This window comes from Chiloscyllium plagiosum, chromosome 34, assembly GCF_004010195.1.
Source record: "Chiloscyllium plagiosum isolate BGI_BamShark_2017 chromosome 34, ASM401019v2, whole genome shotgun sequence".
In the NCBI taxonomy this organism is placed as follows: domain Eukaryota; kingdom Metazoa; phylum Chordata; class Chondrichthyes; order Orectolobiformes; family Hemiscylliidae; genus Chiloscyllium; species Chiloscyllium plagiosum.
Window position 1 is genome coordinate 18,432,556 of NC_057743.1, and position 19,266 is coordinate 18,451,821.

Sequence of the window (19,266 nt, forward strand, 5' to 3'; positions counted from 1 at the left end):
CCGGCCAATTCCTAATCCAAACCTCCAACTCGCCCTCAATGCCATACTCCGTATTTTCTGTAGTAGCCTACCATGGGGAACCTTATCAGACGCCTTACTAAAATCCATATATACCACATCTACCGCTTTCCCCTCATCAACCTCCTTCGTCACCTTTTCAAAGAATTCAATAAGGTTTGTGAGGCATGACTTGCCCTTCACAAAACCATGCTGACTATCCTTGATCACATTATTCCTATCCAGATGTTCATAAATCCTATCCCTTACAATTCTCTCTAAGACTTTGCCCACAACGGAAGTGAGACTCACCGGCCTATAGTTACTAGGGCTATCCCTACTCCCCTTTTTGAACAAGGGAACCACATTTGCTATCCTCCAGTCTTCTGGGACTACTCCTGTAGACAAAGAGGACATAAAAATCAAGGCCAATGGCTCTGCAATCTCCTCCCTTGCTTCCCAGAGAATCCTAGGATAAATGCCATCAGGCCCAGGGGACTTATCTATTTTCACCTTTTCCAGGATTTCCAACACCTCTTCTCTATATACCTCAAAGCCATCCATTCTACTTATTTGTGCCTCAGTATTCTCATCGACAACAATGCCCTGTTCCTGAGTGAATACTGAAGAAAAGTATTCATTCAGTGTCTCCCCAATCTCTTCCGCCTCCACACGCAACTTCCCCCTACTATCCTTGACTGGACCTATTCCTACCCTAGTCATTCTTTTATTCCTAACATACCTATAGAAAGCCTTAGGGTTTTCCCTAATCCTATCTACTAAGGACCTTTCATGTCCCCTCCTTGCTGCTCTTAGCTCTCTCTTCAGGTCTTTCCTGGCTACCTTATAACTCTCAATCGCCCCAATTGAACCTTCACGTCTCATCTTGAGATAGGCCGCCCTCTTCCATTTAACAAGGGATTCCAATTCCTTATTAAACCACGGTTCCCTCACACGACCCTTTCCTCCCTGTCTGACGGGCACATACTTATCAAGGACACTCAATAGTTGTTCCTTGAACAAGCTCCACATATCAATTATGGCCTTGCCTTGAAGCTTACTTTTCCAGGCCACACATCCTAAGTCATGCCTCACCGCATCATAATTTCCCTGCCCCCAGCTATAACTCTTGCCCTGTAGTGCACACTTATCCCTCTCCATCACTAGAGTAAAAGTCATCGAATTGTGGTCACTGTCCCCAAAGTGCTCACCTACCTCTAATTCTAACACCTGGCCTGGTTCATTACCCAGGACCAAATCCAGTATGGCCTCACCTCTTGTTGGCCTATCTACATATTGTGTCAGGAAACCCTCCTGCACACATTGGACAAACACTGACCCATCTAACGAACTTGAGCTATAGCTTTCCCAATCAATATCAGGAAAGTTAAAGTCCCCCATAACAACCACCCTATTACTTTCACTCTTCTCTTGAATCATCCTCGCAATCCTTTCTTCTACGTTTCTAGGAGTATTAGGAGGCCTGTAAAAAACTCCTAACAGGGTGAGCTCACCTTTCCTATTCCTAACCTCAGCCCAAACTACCTCAGATGGCGAGTCTTCATCCATCGTCCTTTCACTTCAATAAAAATCTTGTGGAAAAATTGATCCAATTATGGTTAACAAGAGACACTAAAATAGAATTAGATTCAAGGATGGGGTGGACAGTATTTCCAAAAATACATTAGGCTGAGGGTTGCGAGCATTTTAGAATTCAGTGAAGATGGCCAGAAATTGAATAGACAGAAACAGAATGAATATAAAGTAGCAAGAGGTGTAAAGACAGATTGGAAACAATTCTATATGTATGCAACAGGGAACGAATAACAAAATTAAATATGTGGTCTTTGGAGGCAAAGCCAGGAGAAATAGACAGTGTGTAACCTGCAGAAAAGTTTTAGAAAGTGTGGGAGTTAGGTGTAGTGGGAAAGTGAACTTTTTCTTTTTTCCCCAGTTGCTTTGTTTTCCTAACTATTTCCACAGATTAGTGAGGGGAGGACCAGACCAAGGCCCAAGAACTTGGGATTATTAAGAAATTAACTTAGAAGCACCAGGGATAAGTAAAAGTCAGAGAATAAGAGGAGATTAAAGTTAAAGTAAATGAACATCTTTCAGATTAACCCTGATAACTGTGCGGAGATGCACTTTGGAAGAAATAACTAGCCAAGGGTGTACTCATGAATGGCAGGGCTCTCGGAAGCTCAAAAGACAGAAGAATGTTGGGGTGCTTATCCACATATCCCTGGAAGTGGCAGAGTGATCAATAGGGTAATTAAGGCATCATTTGGAACACTTGCTTTTTATGAGGCACAGACTATAAGAGAAAGAAGTTATGTTGAAGCTCTACAAAACTTTGGTTCAGGCACGGCTGGAGAACTGTGTGCAGTTCTGGTCACCACACTATCTGAAAGATGTAATTACATTCGAGGGGCTGCAAAGGAGATTCAACAGGATGTTGCCTGGGATGGAGCTGTATAGCTATGAATAGCAGCTTGATAAAGGTCATATTGCTTTCTGTAGAGCAGGGAAGGCTGAAGGGGAACCTGATTAAGGTGTATAAAATTATGATTAAGATTATGATTTCTCAACCTTTAAAGTACTTGGGTGAAAACGGAAATGTTTAAGGTTATGGGCCATGTGCTGGGAAGTAGGAAGTTTGCTCAACAATTTGTTTTCTCTTTTCCCAAAGGCCTGAATACTTACTGGTGCATGGTGGCATTGGTGCAATCAGCCTTCATCATGCGAGATTAGACAGCAAGGAACCCTCAGTTTACTCATGAGTCACAACCAAAATCAATCCACTAAGTACTTCACTTAAGTTCTGCCCCTAACTACTGGATCAGAATCAACCATCAATTAACAAAAGAACAAATGCAGCAACCTTAGCTTGTAATCTGGACAAAATCAGCAAAAAATGCACATTTTAAAGGTTCAGTGTGCATGCTGTATTTATTCACACAAGAATCCTTATCATATAGGAATATTTAGCTTCATTTCAAATAAAAGCAACCATCAGGTTACTTCTCAGTGTAATTTATCATTTAATCACAAAACCCAATTCAAGCTTCCAAGTGAATCAAATCAAAATCAAAACACATTTTCCTTCAGAAATATCTTTTTAACAGAAGTGAAATAACCTCAAAGTTCCAAAGTATTTTACAGCTAATAATGTACTGTTAAAAGGTGGTCACTATAAAATAGAGACAACATGGTGGCAGTTTGAGAGAGGCAATCTCTCAAAAAATAACATGCCATCTGTTTTTGTGATGGCAACTGATGATGATAGTGGCAAAGACACTGGGACAACTCCTGTGTTATTCGTTGGAAATGGTGCTATAGAATCTTTTACAGTGACTTGGCATTTGGGTCCCCAGTTGAACACTTCATCCAAAAGATTGTATAGTACTGCTCTTAGTACTGCTAGCCAAGAGTTCTATGCTCTCGTCTTTAAAATAGGATTTGAATATGCAAATATTTGATTTTGATGAAAAAGTACAACCCATTAAGCAATCGCTGAAATACATCATTAGGATTAGGAATCATTATGATTAGGTATTGCACATAGCAGAAAATGACAAAGAAAAGCAAAAGAAAATACTGACAAAACAGACAGGATCAGCTGTACAGAGAAAAGAAAGACACCATCACCAGGCTTTATCTCCTCTGGAATGTTCAACTGAATAATAAGATTACCCAACACGGACTCACTGAATTGTACCCAAATAGAATTCTATAAACAAGTTCTAAAATAAACTCTCAATTCGTCTTCAATCCTACTATGCAATTTCAGCAGCATGTTTATTAGATCTCTGACCTATCTGAATAACAGCCCTAGCCCAGCACTCTGCAATTTAGAGAAATTTCAGACATTGTCATAGTAGTTCAATAAAAGGTAAAGTTGCCATCATCCTACCGGACCATAGGGTTCTCTCATGGAGGGCAAACGTGTGTTGTGGAACCAGACTCAAGCAAGAAGTTAACCCCATAGGAAGACAGAAAAAGACTGGAAGCAAATGGGGAGGAAAGAATAGAGGATAATTTTCCTCTTACCCATTTTCCTCCCTACAGCAGATGCTTATCCAATCAGCTATTTTTCATATGTATTTCCCAATAGCACTAGCAAAACGTAAAAGACACTTGGACAGCTATATAAACAGGAAAGGTTTAGGGGGATATGGACAAATGTAGGCAAGTGGGACTAGTTTAGTTTAGGAAACCTAATTGGTGAAGACAAATTGGACCAAAAGGCCTGTTTCCATGTTGTATGACTCTCAAACATAAAATATTTAATTGGAAGAGGCAACAGAGAATGGCCAGATCCTGTCCTTATTTAATGTCTCCATGACCTGTACAATCTTACAATCCTCACTGGCAAGTGCATTTAAAAACTCAAAAAAAATCCAATTAAATAACTATCATTTAAACTAAAGCCAATTACAAAAACATTCCTTGAGAATTTTGTTTACTGTCTGGTGAATGCTAAGGGGTACAAAATGGCATGTGAGAACTTGGGTGGGGGTGGGGACAGTGGAAATCAGTCCAGAATGTGCAATGTTGAGTTTAGAGCTAAAATATATTACTGGGGAAAAATTGAAATTTTATTCCAGATCCAGTGTCCCACTTGATTGTAGCCTAGGAATGACAAAGCTTGCCTTTCTGCAGCACAGGCATTCCTTATCTTAACAAATAATACCGCTCGTTTTTAAAAATAAACTCTTCTAACTGGTATTTATAAACTAGAACAGAATTTCAGAGTGCATACAGAAGGAATCCTTCGTGTTCCAGCATTTCTGAACTGAATCAACTGGCAAGATACAAAAAGGATTTAAAAACTTAAATTTGGAATGATGTACTGTGCATGCCAGGCACAGACAGGACAAAGTGGCACCCCATAGGGATTCTCGACTGATGTTATGACATCTGGGGAAATTCTAATTGAAGGTTGGAACCCTAAAAGAAGCAATCTACTGAATTGCGAGTCATTCCGGACTGATCCTGCAAAGGATACTTTTGTAGGACGATGCAAAATCCAAATAATTTAAACCAAAAAAAAATTAGACGTATCCATTATTTACAACTTTCAAGTTAATTTCTGCTTAGACCTGCCCAAAACATTTCAGAGGTTAATTACAACAAAAAGCTTTTCTACTGCTGTGTAATTTCCCTTGCTCTGATTGTGAACTGCTTTAATGTAAGTTTGTCCTAATTTAGCAGTGCTCTCACAAATCAGGGGAGAAAAGTGGCATATTAAAGATGACTAATCCTTACCCAACTGTGATTTAGAAAAGGATGAAGCAATTAGATCTAATAACTCTTCTTAAATAGATTTCAGTAATTGCTTTCGCTATTGTATAGCTCACAGGAAAGTTGCTTCCTCACTGTTTGCAATATTTAACCAAAACTACAGTGACAAAAGAGAAAGAAGTGAAGAAACAGTACTTTGTTAGTCACAGTGTTAATTGCCAAGGTTGGAGAGGCACTTCCAGAGATGATGCAGTCCATTCCTAAAGGCTCGGAATCCAGGCTGTAAGGTGTTGAGGCCTGGAATAAAGCAGCAGAGCACAGGGACACAGTAATTAATCACAACATCGACAGCTCAGAAACTCCCATTCACAGGTTAAATTACATGATAGGAAGATGAGAATCAAAGTAGATATCTAAGGCACATATGCATTTTTAAAAATTGAACTACTGTTCTACCATAACAGAACAAGTCCAAATGCAACAGTAGGCTACAGTTTTAAATTATATGCAACAAATTCAATGTTTGATTTCTCAAAAATAAACTTTCCTTTTTCCTCACAGACACTGAAAATATCTGCCTTCTCATATACCATTCAAATATTCTATGGCAAGACCAGCCAATATACTTCATCTGTCCACCTGATGTGGCATTACATTAGACAAATGGCAGCTTGCTCTCCATAGACATGCATCTTATTCATTCCTGTACCACTTCGTAGACAGCTATAAGAGGGGAACGCTCCAAATTTCAAGTTATATTTGGAGACTAAAAATAGTTATCATTTAAAATTCATTTATCACATTCTCAGCTCTCCTCCACTCCCATAGCCAAAATAAAGTTGAATCCTACTTATGCCTACTAGAAGGCCCAAACAAAATTAGAACTGTTTGGACCCAAAATAGACAAGCAATTTCTTCGAAGTCCCTCTTGCCGCCACACTTCAGCATAGTGATGTCCATTGCTTTTGCACCCTTTGATCATTCAATACAACCAATTTGAAGTTACAGGCGTATGTTATTGTTATGAATTTTCAAGTTAAGAACTAGTCAGCTGTGTTTTAAAAAAAAGTCAGAAAATAGACAAATGCCTACAAATCATCTGCTCACTATTATGCACTTTGAAACAAATGTAGGTAAATCAGAATTTAATGTGATGGTTGAAAATTTGGTAATATTGTAGTACTGTCAACTAGTTGGTAAATTAAAAAAATCAATCTTTTCTTTGAGAACAGCTGATACACTTCTAAAGGTGTGCAAAAGTGAGTTAACCTGGGCCAAGTACTTAGGGCATGGTTGGGAACATGGGACTGGGATATCATAGCCAAATCAGAAACACAGTTCAGAGAGGGGCAGGACTAATTGCTTAATGTTCTAGGCTGTAGCTCTAAGTTACAGCTCAATATGCAGGATAGAAAGGGAGGTAACAGGAGGGTAAGTAGTGTTTTTGGTTAAGGATAACATTACAGTTGTACTTGGGGAGTATAACCTTGGGAGAATGACCAGCGAAGATATATAGGTGGAACAGAGAAATAAGAAAGAAATATCACCTTATTGGGATTGTACCATAGGCTCCCAAATAGCCAGCAGGAAATTGAGAAGGAAATATGTAAGGAGATCTCAGATATCTCTAAGAATAATAAGGCTGTAATGGCAGGAATTTTAACTTTCCAAACATAGACTGGGATTGCCACAGTGTCAAGGGCTTGGATGGAGAGGAATTTGTTAAGTGTATACAAGAAAATGTTCTTATTTAATCTGTGGATGTACCTACAGAAGGAACAAAACCTGGACTTCTCTTGTGAAATAAGGCAGGGCAAGTGACTGGACACTTTGAGGCTAGTGACCATAATTCTATTAATTTTAAAATAGTTATGGAAAATGATAGACCGGGTCTAAAACGAAGGTCAATTTCAACTGTATTAGGCAGGGACTTCTAAAAGTTGATTGGGGAGGCTGTTTGCAGGTAAAGGAATAGTTGGCAAGGCTTTCAAAAATGAGATAACAAGAGTACAGAGTCAGTATGTTCCTGTTAGCGTGAAGGGCAAGGCTGGCTGATGCAAGGAATGCTGGATGACTAGAAAAATGGAGACTCTCTGGTCTAAAAAAAGGCATATGTCAGACATACACAGTTGGGGCTGAGTAAATCCTTAAAGTATCAGGGCAATAGGGGTATACTTAAGAGGGAAATCTGGAGGGCACATGAGATAGCTTTGGCAAGCAAAATTAAGGAGAACCCAAAGAGATTCTACAAATACATTAAGGCCAAAAGAACAACTTAAAGATCAATGGGGGCGTCTCTGTGTGGAAGGAGATGAGAGATATTTTGCATTAGTATTTAAGGTGGAGAAGAACATGGAAGCTAGGGAACTTACGGAAATATACAATGATGTCTTAAAAGTGTCATATTACAGAAGAGGTCTTCAAATGCAAAAAGATAGATAAATCCCCAGGACCTGATCAGATGATTCCCAGAACTTTGTGGTAAGCTCGTGAAGAGATTGCTAGGCCCCTTGCTGAGATATTTGTTTCATCGACAGCCAAGGGTGAGGTGCCAGAAGACAGGCAGGTGGCTAATGTAGTGCTATTATTATTTAATAAAGGTGTTAAGGAAAAGCCAGGAAATTATAGTCCGATGAGCCTGATGTCAGTTACCCACCACTGGAGAAGATTCTGAAAGACAGGATTTACATTCCTTTGGAAAGGAAAGGACTAATTAGGAATAGTCAACATGACTTTGTGCATGGGAAATCGTGTCTTACTAACTTAATTGAGTTTTTTGAATAGGTGACAAAGTAAATTGATGTAGGCAGAGTGGAAGACGTTGTCTATATGGACTTCAGCAAGATGTGCGAAAAGGTTCCGCATGGTAAACCGGTCAGCAAGATTCAATTACATGGAATCCAGGGGGAGCTAGCCAACTGGATACAAAATTAGCTTGAAGGTAGAAGACAGAGGATGTTGGTAAGTGTTGTTTTTCAGACAGAGGCCTGTGACCAACAGTGTGCTGGGTTCACTGTTCATCATTTATATAAATGCATTGGATGTGAATACAGGAGATATGGTTACTAAGTTTGTAGATTAAACCAAAATTGATGGTCCAGTGGACAGTGAAGCAGCTTCTGTCAGAATGCAACAGGACCTTGATCAAATGGGCCAATGGACCAAGGAGTAGCAAAAGGCATTTAATTTAGATAAACATGAGGTGTTGCATTTTCCTAAGGCAAACCAGGGCAGGACTTAAACAGTTAATGGAAAGGCCCTGGGAATGTTACTGAACAATAAAACTTGAGGGGTTCAAGTGCATAGTTCCTTGAAAGTGGAGACGCAGGTCATCGGGGTGGTGAAGGCAGCGTTTGGCACACTTACCTTCATTGGTAGTCAAATGAGTATAGGAGTTGGGATGTCATGTTGGGGCTATACAGGATATTGGTGGGGCCACTTTTAAAATACTATGTTAAATTCTGATCTCCTTGCTTTTGGAAAGAATTTGTTCAACTTGAAAGGGTTCAGAAAAGATTTACAAGGATGTTGCTGAAATTGGAGAGTTTGAGCTCTCGGGTGGAGCTGAATAAGCAGTAACTTTTCCCCCTGGAGCGTCAGAGGCTGAATGGTGACCTTATAGAGATTGATAAGATTATGAGGGGCATGGAATGGATGAACAGCCAAGGTCACTTTTTCCCCAGGGAAGGAAGTCAAAAGCTACAGGGCATAAATTTAAGGAACGGAGAAACATTTAAAAGAAATCTGAGGGGCAACTATTTCACTTCGGGCGTGGTGCATGTATGGAACAATTCGCCAGAGTAGGTAGTGGTGGCAGTTGCAATTACAACATTTAAAAGGCATTCGGATGGGTACAATAAATAGCAAGTGTTTGGAGGGATACAGGCCAAATGGTGGGAAATGGGACCTAATTACTAAGGTATCTAGTTGGCACGGATGAGTTGGAACAAAGGGTCTGTTTCTGTGGTGTGACTATGACTTTACGTCAGGCAGAAATAAAATACACGATACAAAAAAACCGTAGACATCGTTCTTTGTATTAAACCAAGGCAATGATCGCTATTGACTTTTGTTATCCAAGTAGAGCAACGGGTAGATATTTGTTTGTAATTAATTGTAGAAATAATGCAATATGGCAATATTTCATGATTGTCACATTACAACTCCAAGGCACTCCTTTGCTGCCAAACAAAATCATCTTTAACTATCATCTCTCTCACATGGATTGCTATTTCATAATCACTTAAAAACCAACATTTAGACCTACCCTTTCTCCTGATCGCGGCCTCTTTTTTGGCCGTGTGGGCAGTGTATCCTCCTTTGGATTAGTGTCAATGGCCCAGTATGAACCCTAAAACAAAAAGCACAAGGTTGGAGACAGCCACAATACTCATGACATTCCCTTCTATTACAGGCACAGTGCATGTATCTACAACCATGTGGACAATCAAGAATGATAACGTGATTCTCTGTACGTGATATCATGTATTGCCCTTGAATACAATATAAAGAATAATTTAATATCTGTTAAAAATTTAATTTGCTGCAGATACCTTGGCATTTGATTTCAATCCTTCCCTTAAGGTTTCTTAAATTCCAGAGTTGATTGACACCACCCAATATCTACTTACAGGTATCCCCCACTTTTTCAACATTCGCTTTACGCCAATTCGCTTTTACGAAAGACCTACTTTAGTACCTGTTTTCACTAACCGTAAGAAGATTTTCACTTTTACAAAAAAGTGCATGCAGCGAAAGTGGTGCTGCCAAGTGTCTTCCCTGGGAACTACACTCAGCATCAAGCCGCCATATCTTTCAACTATGTGTGTGAGCATCTGTGCTTTATCATGGTGAGAGATTAATAGATTTAGTTAAAAATCACACAACACCTGGTTATAGTCCAACAGGTTTATTTGGAAGCACTAAAAGATGAGAGACTTAACAAATAATCCAATCTTTTTCAGTAGATAATTTCAGTTACATCACACTGTAAACTTTAGCTATAAATTCTGTGTCTTACAATCTTATTCTTCACAATCACCTGATGAAGGAGCAGTGCTCCGAAAGCTAGTGCTTCCAAATAAACCTATTGGACAATAACCTGGTGTTGTATTATTTTTAAAGTTTGTACACCCCAGTCCAAAACCGGCATCTCCAAATCATGACGTTATTAGATGACCTGCTTCCTCTCCCTCCTCCACCCCAGTCTTCTGTACCTCCCACTCCCCCAACCTCTGACAGCCTTTACTGTATGTCAGTGTTAATTTAGGGTTTGCGTGTTATTTGGTATGATTTGGTAGGTTATTTCTTGGGTCTGGGAATGCTCAAAAAATTTTCCCATATAATTTAAGGTTAATTACTTCTTCACTTTACGCCATTTCAGCTTGTGAACCATTTCATAGAAATACTCTACTTTTGGGATACTGGGGGACAACTGTATTGAATTGAGTCATCCAAGGATGTAATAATGTGCATCTCTTAACATATATGCTGGATATGTACTCATTTGTGTTCCATCAGTCTCAAGTCAGTGGACTGTTTACACTTTGATAACAAATGGTCATTAATAAATTGTTGGGCTCTCTGCAAGCTAAAAAAAGCTGACAAACAAACAGCAAACTATGAATAGCTTCATCTGATGAATTCAGTATAAGATGTCTTGCAGAATAATTAACTAATACTGTAATTGCACTAAGGTTTCCCCATTCAGTTGCACATTTGGCCTGGCAAAATAAATTTTAACTCTGCATCTTAATGATTCTGTGCAGTGTTTAGAAACCTGACTATAAATGTATGTTTTCTCAGTACAGAGAAACTTCAATTATCTGAATTTTGGATTATCCCAACAAGATTGCAAGATCTCGATGCTTGACTAAACTGTGTTATCTGGCATTCGATTAACAGAACTTTTGATTATCCGAACAAAATACTCCCCGTCCTTGTCATTCAGATAATCAAGGCTCCTCTGTATATTATCTGGGCTCATTACCAAAGGTTGCTATACAACTGCTGCAAACCATATGTCTAAAGAACTAGCCAAAACAAAGTGCAGGGGATATCTAGTGTCAGGAACTTGATTGAGTTTTTTAAAGAAATAACAGAGGATTGATGAGGGCAGAGCGGTGGATGTGATCTACATCGCACTCAGTAAGGCATTTGACAAGGTTTCCCATGGGAGACTGGTTAGCAAAGTTGGATCTCATGGAATCCAGGGAGAACTAGCCAATTGGATACAGAACTGGCTCAAAGGTAGAAGACAGAGGGTGGTGGTGGAGGGTCGGCTTTTCAGATGGGAGGCCTGTGACCAGTGGTGTGCTACAAAGATCGGTGCTGGGTCCACCAATTTCCGTCATTCATATAAATGATTTGGATGTGAACATCGGAGGTATAGTCAGTAAGTTTGCAGATGACACCAAAATTGGAGGTGTAATGGACAGCGAAGGAGGTTATCTCAGAATACAATGGGAGTAGATCAGATAGGCTAGTGGGCTGAGGAGTGGCAGATGGAGTTTAATTTAGATAAATGCGAGGTGCTGCATTTTGGAAAAAGCAAATCAGCTCAGGACTTATACACTTAAAGGTAAGGTCCTCGGGAGTGTTGCTGAACAAAGACACCTTGGAGTGCAGGTTCATAGTTCCTTGGAAGTAGAGGTCGCAGGTAGAAAGGATAGTGAAGGAGGCATTTGGTATGCTTTCCCAGAATCGGTCAGAACATTGAGTAAACAAGTTGGGAGGTATTGTTTTGGCTGTACAGGATGTTGGTTAGGCCACTTTTGGAATATTGCGTGCAGTTCTGGTCTCCTTCCTACGGGAAGGATGTTGTGAAATTTGAAAGGGTTCAGAAAAGACTTACAGGGATATGGCTGGGGTTGAAGGATTTGAGCTACAGGGAGAGGCTGAATAGACTGGGACTGTTTTCCTTGGAGCGTCGGAAGCTGAGGGGTGGCCTTATAGAGGTTTATACAATCATGAGGGGCATAGATAGGATAAATGGCCAAAGTCTTTGCCCCTGGGTGGGGGAGTCCAAGACTAGAGGTTTAGAGTGAGAGGGGAAAGATATAAAAGGGACCTAAGGGACAATTTTTTTCACACAGAGTGGTGCATGTATGGAATGAGCTGCCAAAGGAAGTGATGGAGGCTGGTACAATTGCAACATTTAAAAGGCATCTGGATGCGTATATGAATAGGAAGGGTTTAGAGGGATAAGGGCCAAGTGCTGACAAATGGGACTGGATTAAGTTAGGATATCTGCTCGGCATAGATGAGTTGGACCTAAGGATCTGTTTCCGTGCTATACATCTTAATGGCTCGACTGAATACCAACGAAAATAAACAAATTAATTATTCAAATTGAACCTCTCCAAGTTCTTCCTACATAAAATGGTCAATACCAAAATATGATAATTTTCCTTATGAAGCACCTCCTTCGGACTGATCTCAACGTCATTATCTCACGATACAAACACACAGGTCTCACTACTGACTGCACTATACGAAATATGACTGAGGTAATTTAGCAGCTCATATGAAAAAAATGTGGGTCTAAGAATTTACCGTTCATTTAAAAGCTGCTTAATTCTGTAAAAATAATAACCTTATCACTACTTATATATTCAATAGAAATTTCTCACAATTTTGTATTTGAACACATTCATACAATGAACTAAAGACAGACATATAAGACTTCACTCCTTAAGAATGATTTTAAAGGTAAAGCATTATAGGATCGCAATTAATATTACACATTTATGTCTTTTTTTAGTGTTTGATAATTGGAGGGATACATTACTGCACCAAATTTGCACATTTTGCTTGATAAATAACGTAACTTTCAAATGTTACATCCTAACAATGATTTTGTGCAGCAGTTTGGAAACTGGACTATGTGTTGTTTCAGCATATTAGTGAAAATTAGACTATCCTCAAGCAAAGTGTTCCTTCCTTCTCCCTGGCAAATCAATGGATACCTAATTAATTCGTTTTGATTTCTGTAACTTTGACTAATTTTTTTCAGTTTATTTTAGAGTCATAACATCACATAGACATACAGCACAGAAACAGGCCCTTCAGTCCAACTCAACAATGCCGACCAGATATTCTAAATTAGACAAGAGGGGATTTTGGTCACACTTGAGCTATGTTACATCATGAGTGAACATTCTGAAACATTAAACTGTGATAACACAACGTAACTGTTTAACCAATAGGTAAGGAAATATTCTAGAGTGGACAGTTTGCTTAATGCCTGAAATGGAATGTTTTGGCAGCAGCAATGCGCAATAACAGCTGCAGTCCAACTAAAAAAAACACATTCTCCTATTAAAGGTTGCGACACTTGACATTGCTCAGGTTGATATGTGCATGATTTATGGAAATACTATAGTCATCTTTGGAATTTTGCATAATCACACAAAGGGCAAATCTCATGTGCACGTATGGCTCCATTGTTGCAACATATGACCATAATCCAAATTAGGTATATTCATCAACTGTGAGAATCAACTCAATTGTGGAGCTTCAAAATGGAAGGCTTTTTTTCCCCCCCAATTGTAAGAGGAGTTTCTAAAAATTATGATATTCCAATAACATTAAATAGTGGGACCTAATCACTGTCTAGGAGTGAAGATTAGCTAAACCCTATTAAACAGACAATCAGGAGGCTGGAAGAACTCAGCAAGCCAGGCAGTATCAGGTGGTGGAGAAGTCAACATTTTGGGTGTAACCCTTCTTCAGGACTGGGGTGGGAGCTCACCCCCTTTATATGAATCTCCCCTTACACCCACTCCCAGTCCTGAAGAAGGGTTACACCTGAAACGTAGGCTTCTCCACTTCCTGATGCTGTCTAGCTTGCTGTGTTCTTCCAGCCTCCTGATTTTCTACCTGGATTCCAGTACCTGCAGTCTTTTTGTCTCAAACCCTACAAGATAAACAATATAGTAAAAGCTGATATTCCTTAGGTTAGTACAAAAATTAAACTGAAGTGAGTTGTAAAAAGCACAAGCTAAATCTAGGGCTAGCAATATGATCATGATCTAGGCACCTCAACAATACCGAGGGAAAACAAAACTAGAAAGATTAACAAGGTCAGAAATGAATATGAAATGTAAAGAAGTTGATAAACAAAAAAAATTAAAGGAATCAGCAATTAAAACATTAAATGGTGACAAAAGTTGCAAAAATAAGAAGGCGGACTATAAACTAGCAAAATTCTTTGCAACTGCAAGTGTTGCCAGAAGATAGAAAGGAACAAAAAAAGGTATTCAACCAGGCATTACAGGCTTTTTAGCCTAACATTAGCACAGCTCTAAAAGTCATAATACGAGATAATATATAAGACAAGGAGTAATTGTTTAAGTCGGGTTCGGGCTCTCTGTGTTTGTTGGGGTTCGAGCCTCTGTGAGGAGTAAAGTGAGAAAGGGGTTCAAGTCCCCCACTCGCGAAATTTGAGAAGAGTTTGGCTTGGACTGCGGTGCCATGTCGTCCGCTGCGAGGGCTTTTTCTTTTTTTTAAAAGTGTAATTTCAGTGAGACGATGCAAAAAAATAAGAGAAAACGCTGAAATTAAGCTTGTCTAACAGTTGGATCAGGAGGGGGGGGGGGGGGGGGAGTTTCAATGTACATTGTGCCATGCTGAGAGTCTTTAATGTTTAAAAATCTTGGTTTGTTAAAGTACTGGCTCATAAAATCCTTTTAAGTAACTGTTTATGTAACTGTTTTGCCTTACTTGAATCAGGATCTCAATTCAATGTGTTTTATAGGCTATGTAATGGGGCAGATTTTGTTTTCACACTGAAATTGTACGTTATGTCCTTTTTAAAATTATATAACATGTAACCTTAAAACAAATTGTTTGAGCGCCTTGAGCCCCTGATGTGTTTGAAACTCTACAATGCATGTTCAAAAAAATAATTTGGGTCAGTGGTCATGCTTTAGCCAGATGAGAGTATTGTATTCAAATATCTTTGTTGCTGTGTTTTTAACGCAGAGTGTTCACAAAAAGAAGAGTGCATTTTGAGTTTGATGTTTTGTTAAGATTTTAGAGAATATTAGAACTTGATGCCAAGCTGTTTCAGGTCTGTTAATTATTGTTAAGACTTCATTGGCCCCCCCTCAAATTCAAAGAATGTTGATCTCTACCAAAGTTGCCACCATAATTCTGACTATTTTATATGGAAGTTTCATTTGGAGAACATATTTTAATATATTCTGCATTTGTTACCCATGAATATTTGAAATTTAAATCTGACCTGAAACTGCCTCTTCAACTGCTAAAGCACAAGCAACATTTTGTTGTTTTCTTGCTGTTCCAGACTTTTGAAATACTTTTCCTGACAGCTTTCACATTAGCCAGGTATCAATTTGTTAAAGGAAAGTAATTTTTCACTAACCTGAATGGAGGTACCAGAGGGTTCGATTTTAGGACCATTGATTGTTGTTTATAAGTGACTGAATCGTTCAGGCAATACAATTTAGAAGTTTATGAATTGTATAAACTTGATAATGTCATAAATAGCGAACAGAGTAATAGACTTCAAAGAATGCTGAAATAGGCAGACACAATTTAGTGTAGTTAATTGTGAGTGTCTTCAGACTGATAACTACCTTGGTAAGGAGGGAATGAGAGATGAAATGCAAAGATACTTTCAGCAGCTAACATCTTCTCCAGAGTTTCCTCATTCACACATAAAGCATGCCTTCGGACCACCGCCCACCCCTTCACAACCTGATCCAATGGATTCAACCAGCTCCCCAGTCATGAGCATGAAAAGCGAAAAAGTTAACAACAGTGGTCAGTACGCTTTTTGTCAGTGGCCTTCCTACGGACGTTAAACCACGTGAGCTTTACCTTGTCTTTCAATCAGTTAAAGGATATGAAGGTTCACTGATCAAGTTAACATCACAACAGCCAGTTGGCTTCATTACATTTGACAGCAGAGCAGGAGGAGATGCAGCAAAGAATGCTGCATTCACCTAGCCTGCAGCTGCTGCATACTCAAATGCGCTGTTATCCTCCATCTGAAGCATCTCTGCAAGGACGGAAGTCTCAGCAGTTTTGTGAAGCATTTAATTGCCCTTATCCAAGAAATCAGAATTGTCAGAGGAATCATGCAAAAACAGACCATATTTTGTTTTCAGGTTGGACTTTATTAAAGGAGACTTTGGAGAACTGGCCTATTTACACTTAACTTGGAAGGGATGGGGTTGTCACTCAGGACGGTGAATTTAAGAGCTTTACTGGTGAATTTTGTTTTCCACATGGGAGGATTCTTCAAATTACAATTGCTGCAACGGACTAGTACTTTTTGTTGTTGCATATTGTGTATTAATAACTTGCTTAAATATTGGCTTCCAGAGTCTTATGAAAGCTAGTAATGCCATTGGTTATCATGAAATGTGTATAGGGTATAAGCAGGCAGGGAAAGAGTTAAGTTCTGAGTTTTGTGAAACAAATGGTTCAGCTGAGCATGACTCAGATCAGATAAGAACTTACACTTAATAATGGGATGCTGGAGGCAAGGGTAATGGGTTAACAAGGTGGAAAAGCATTCATTGTGTACAGCCATTTAACAAGATGAGGTAGTATTCAGTATGAGGGGTCAGTTTAACAAGGTGAAAAGTATTCATTAACTGAAGTCAGTTATTCATTGTGTAACAGCAGTTGGATTAATCTTTCTTATTGATAATGACTAATGATACCATTACTATTGTAATGGACATCCAATCAATATTCATGTTGCCTTATCTGGATGTTCCTCCCTGTAAAATGACTATATAATTTATTAAGAAACTGCACTTCCAGAGAAGACCATGAACCCATGGGCGATCGTTCTCTCTCCCTCCAGGGCCTGGAATAAAGATGAAGGAGGTAAAACTACACTGTGTCTCTTAGCATTTTGCTTCAACTGAAGAGGGAACAGGATGACATTATTAGGTTGCAATTTGATAGATATTTCAAAATAATGAGTCTGGACAGGAGATAGGGAGAAGCTGCACCTATTGGCAGTCAGACCAGATGAGACCAAGTTTAAGTGACTGGCAAAAAAAAGCAATGGTGACAAGAGAAGCAATTTTTAAAGACTTGGCATACTGTGCCAAAAGTGTTGTGGAGGCAGATTCAACAGAGGTCTTCAGAAGGAGCAGGATGATTATCCAAAGTGAGAGGTTGCAGATGTATAGGGAAAAAGTAAAGGTAAGAGGTTGTGCTGAATTGTTCTTCTAGAGATTCAGCACAGCCATAAAAGGATTTCTGTGCTGTGTCGATTCTATGATTTTCACGCTATTGCCTGAGAAATCTTTTGGGGAGCTGGCTGTACACAAGTTGGCTACTGAGTTTCTTCCTTGGCTGTAAAGCAAATGAGGCATCAGGTGGTACTGTAAGATGCTACATAAATGCAATTAATTAATTTTAGGTCATTGGTTAGACTAGTGTCACATCATTGTGTCCATTTGTAAAACAAAGTTAAATACTTGAGCGAAGCATGCAACAGGCATTATTAGATAATACCAGAGAAAATGTTTTAGCTATTAAGAGGCTTTTTCCATTCGAAGAGTGAAGTCAAGACCGGTTCTAGATGTGCTGCTCAAACATTGATAAGATGAAAAAATCGGTTTCCACAGGTCTGTTAGTAGGTAGCAGAAGGTACAAAGTTTAAGCTTACCAAAAAAAAAGGTGTTTATTTATAGAAGAGCTATTTATAGAAGAGCTACAGAGGGGAAATAGAATTTATTAAAAAAAAAGACTTTTTTAAAAACTAGCAAAATACTTGAAAAAGATGAATAGGATATGAAAAGAAAGGGCAGAGAAGCTGGTCTAAACAAAATAAAAACTTGCATAACTGCTAGACCTCCCAGAATGTTTTACAGCCAATGAAGTTATTTTGGCATGTAGTTACTATTGTAGAAAAGAATATGGATCAGCCAGTTTGAACAGCGTGCTTCCACAATTAGAAATGCAATAATGAACATATGGACTGCTTCGTGTGATACTGTATGAAGGATAAATATTGGTCAGGTCACAAGGATGAACTTCCCTGCCATTCTTCAAAATATTGCAACATATTTTAACATCTACGCAGATAGAGAGAACCAAAATTTAATAATTCATACACAAGTCTGCAGCTCCAACACAGCAACCTTTTCTTAGAACAACCTTGATTATCTAATGAGACAGGTGGGAAGTATTTTGTTCAGATAACTGATCTGATCGTAAACAAAGGAAACCATACTGAACACAATTACTAAAAAAGCATGTTTACAGCAGTTTTATTTCATTCAATTGATAAACTGTGTACAAACACTGGATATTGCTTAAAAATTCATGATATTTTACAAATCAAATCACTTTTTGGCTAGAGTTTAACTGAAGTCTGAAAGTTTTCACTGACATATTCCTCAGGTTGATCCTGGTCCTCGGCAGCAACTGACATCTTTTTGCTCGGTGTTGTACTGCCATCCAGACTAACCAAGTGTTGTCCCTCCCTCCCCCCTCAGCGACCACCAAGCCCTTAGAGAGAGAGGCGCAAAAAAACAGGGGTAAGACAAGAGAAAGGGAAGATTTTTTTGCTGACTTCAGTTTCTGTCCTCTCATCAATATTTTAGGGAAGTAATGCTTTCCTCCTGTTCATTTCCACATGTGCTCTCCCCCATCAAAAAAAAGTTACATTAAACCTTGTCAGCTGAAAGATATTGAACTACCTTTTGTTTGGAAAAAAGTTGTCATGGGATAATGAGAAGAAAAAGCAACAGAAACGAAAAGTACAAATGCATTTTTTGACTTCCAGAGAATGAGCTGAGGAAAAAAATTGTGTTTGCAAAACAGAGAGGGTCAATGTTGAGAGGGAATCTTGCTGTTAGAACGCACAGCTTGGGCTTGCACATATGTTCTTGTGTGCTCACAGTCACAAATCTTTATTCTTCGGAAGATTAAGTATTGGAGAGCTTTTTTAAATCAAAAGTGTAAGACTTAACTCTCAACATCACATCTAGAGTATATGTTTGAAGTTAATTATTTATTAAAGCATAGTTG

General features: G+C 38.9%; 1 protein-coding gene across 10 annotated transcripts in view; it reads right to left on the reverse strand.

Annotated features, from left to right (window-relative positions):
- The window catches only part of foxj3 (forkhead box J3), a 165,747-nt gene that overhangs the window by 29,267 nt on the left and 117,214 nt on the right, over window positions 1–19,266 (reverse strand). For 8 of the 10 annotated variants that reach the window (XM_043675672.1, XM_043675671.1, XM_043675670.1 and 5 more), the window contains exons 4-5: window positions 9,509–9,592; window positions 5,437–5,538 (exon numbers count right to left, since the gene is read on the reverse strand). In XM_043675672.1, coding sequence (XP_043531607.1) covers window positions 5,437–5,538; window positions 9,509–9,592 — 186 coding nt within the window. The remainder of the gene's footprint in view (window positions 1–5,436; window positions 5,539–9,508; window positions 9,593–19,266) is intronic. The other 2 variants (XM_043675669.1, XM_043675675.1) reach the window with 1 other exon arrangement.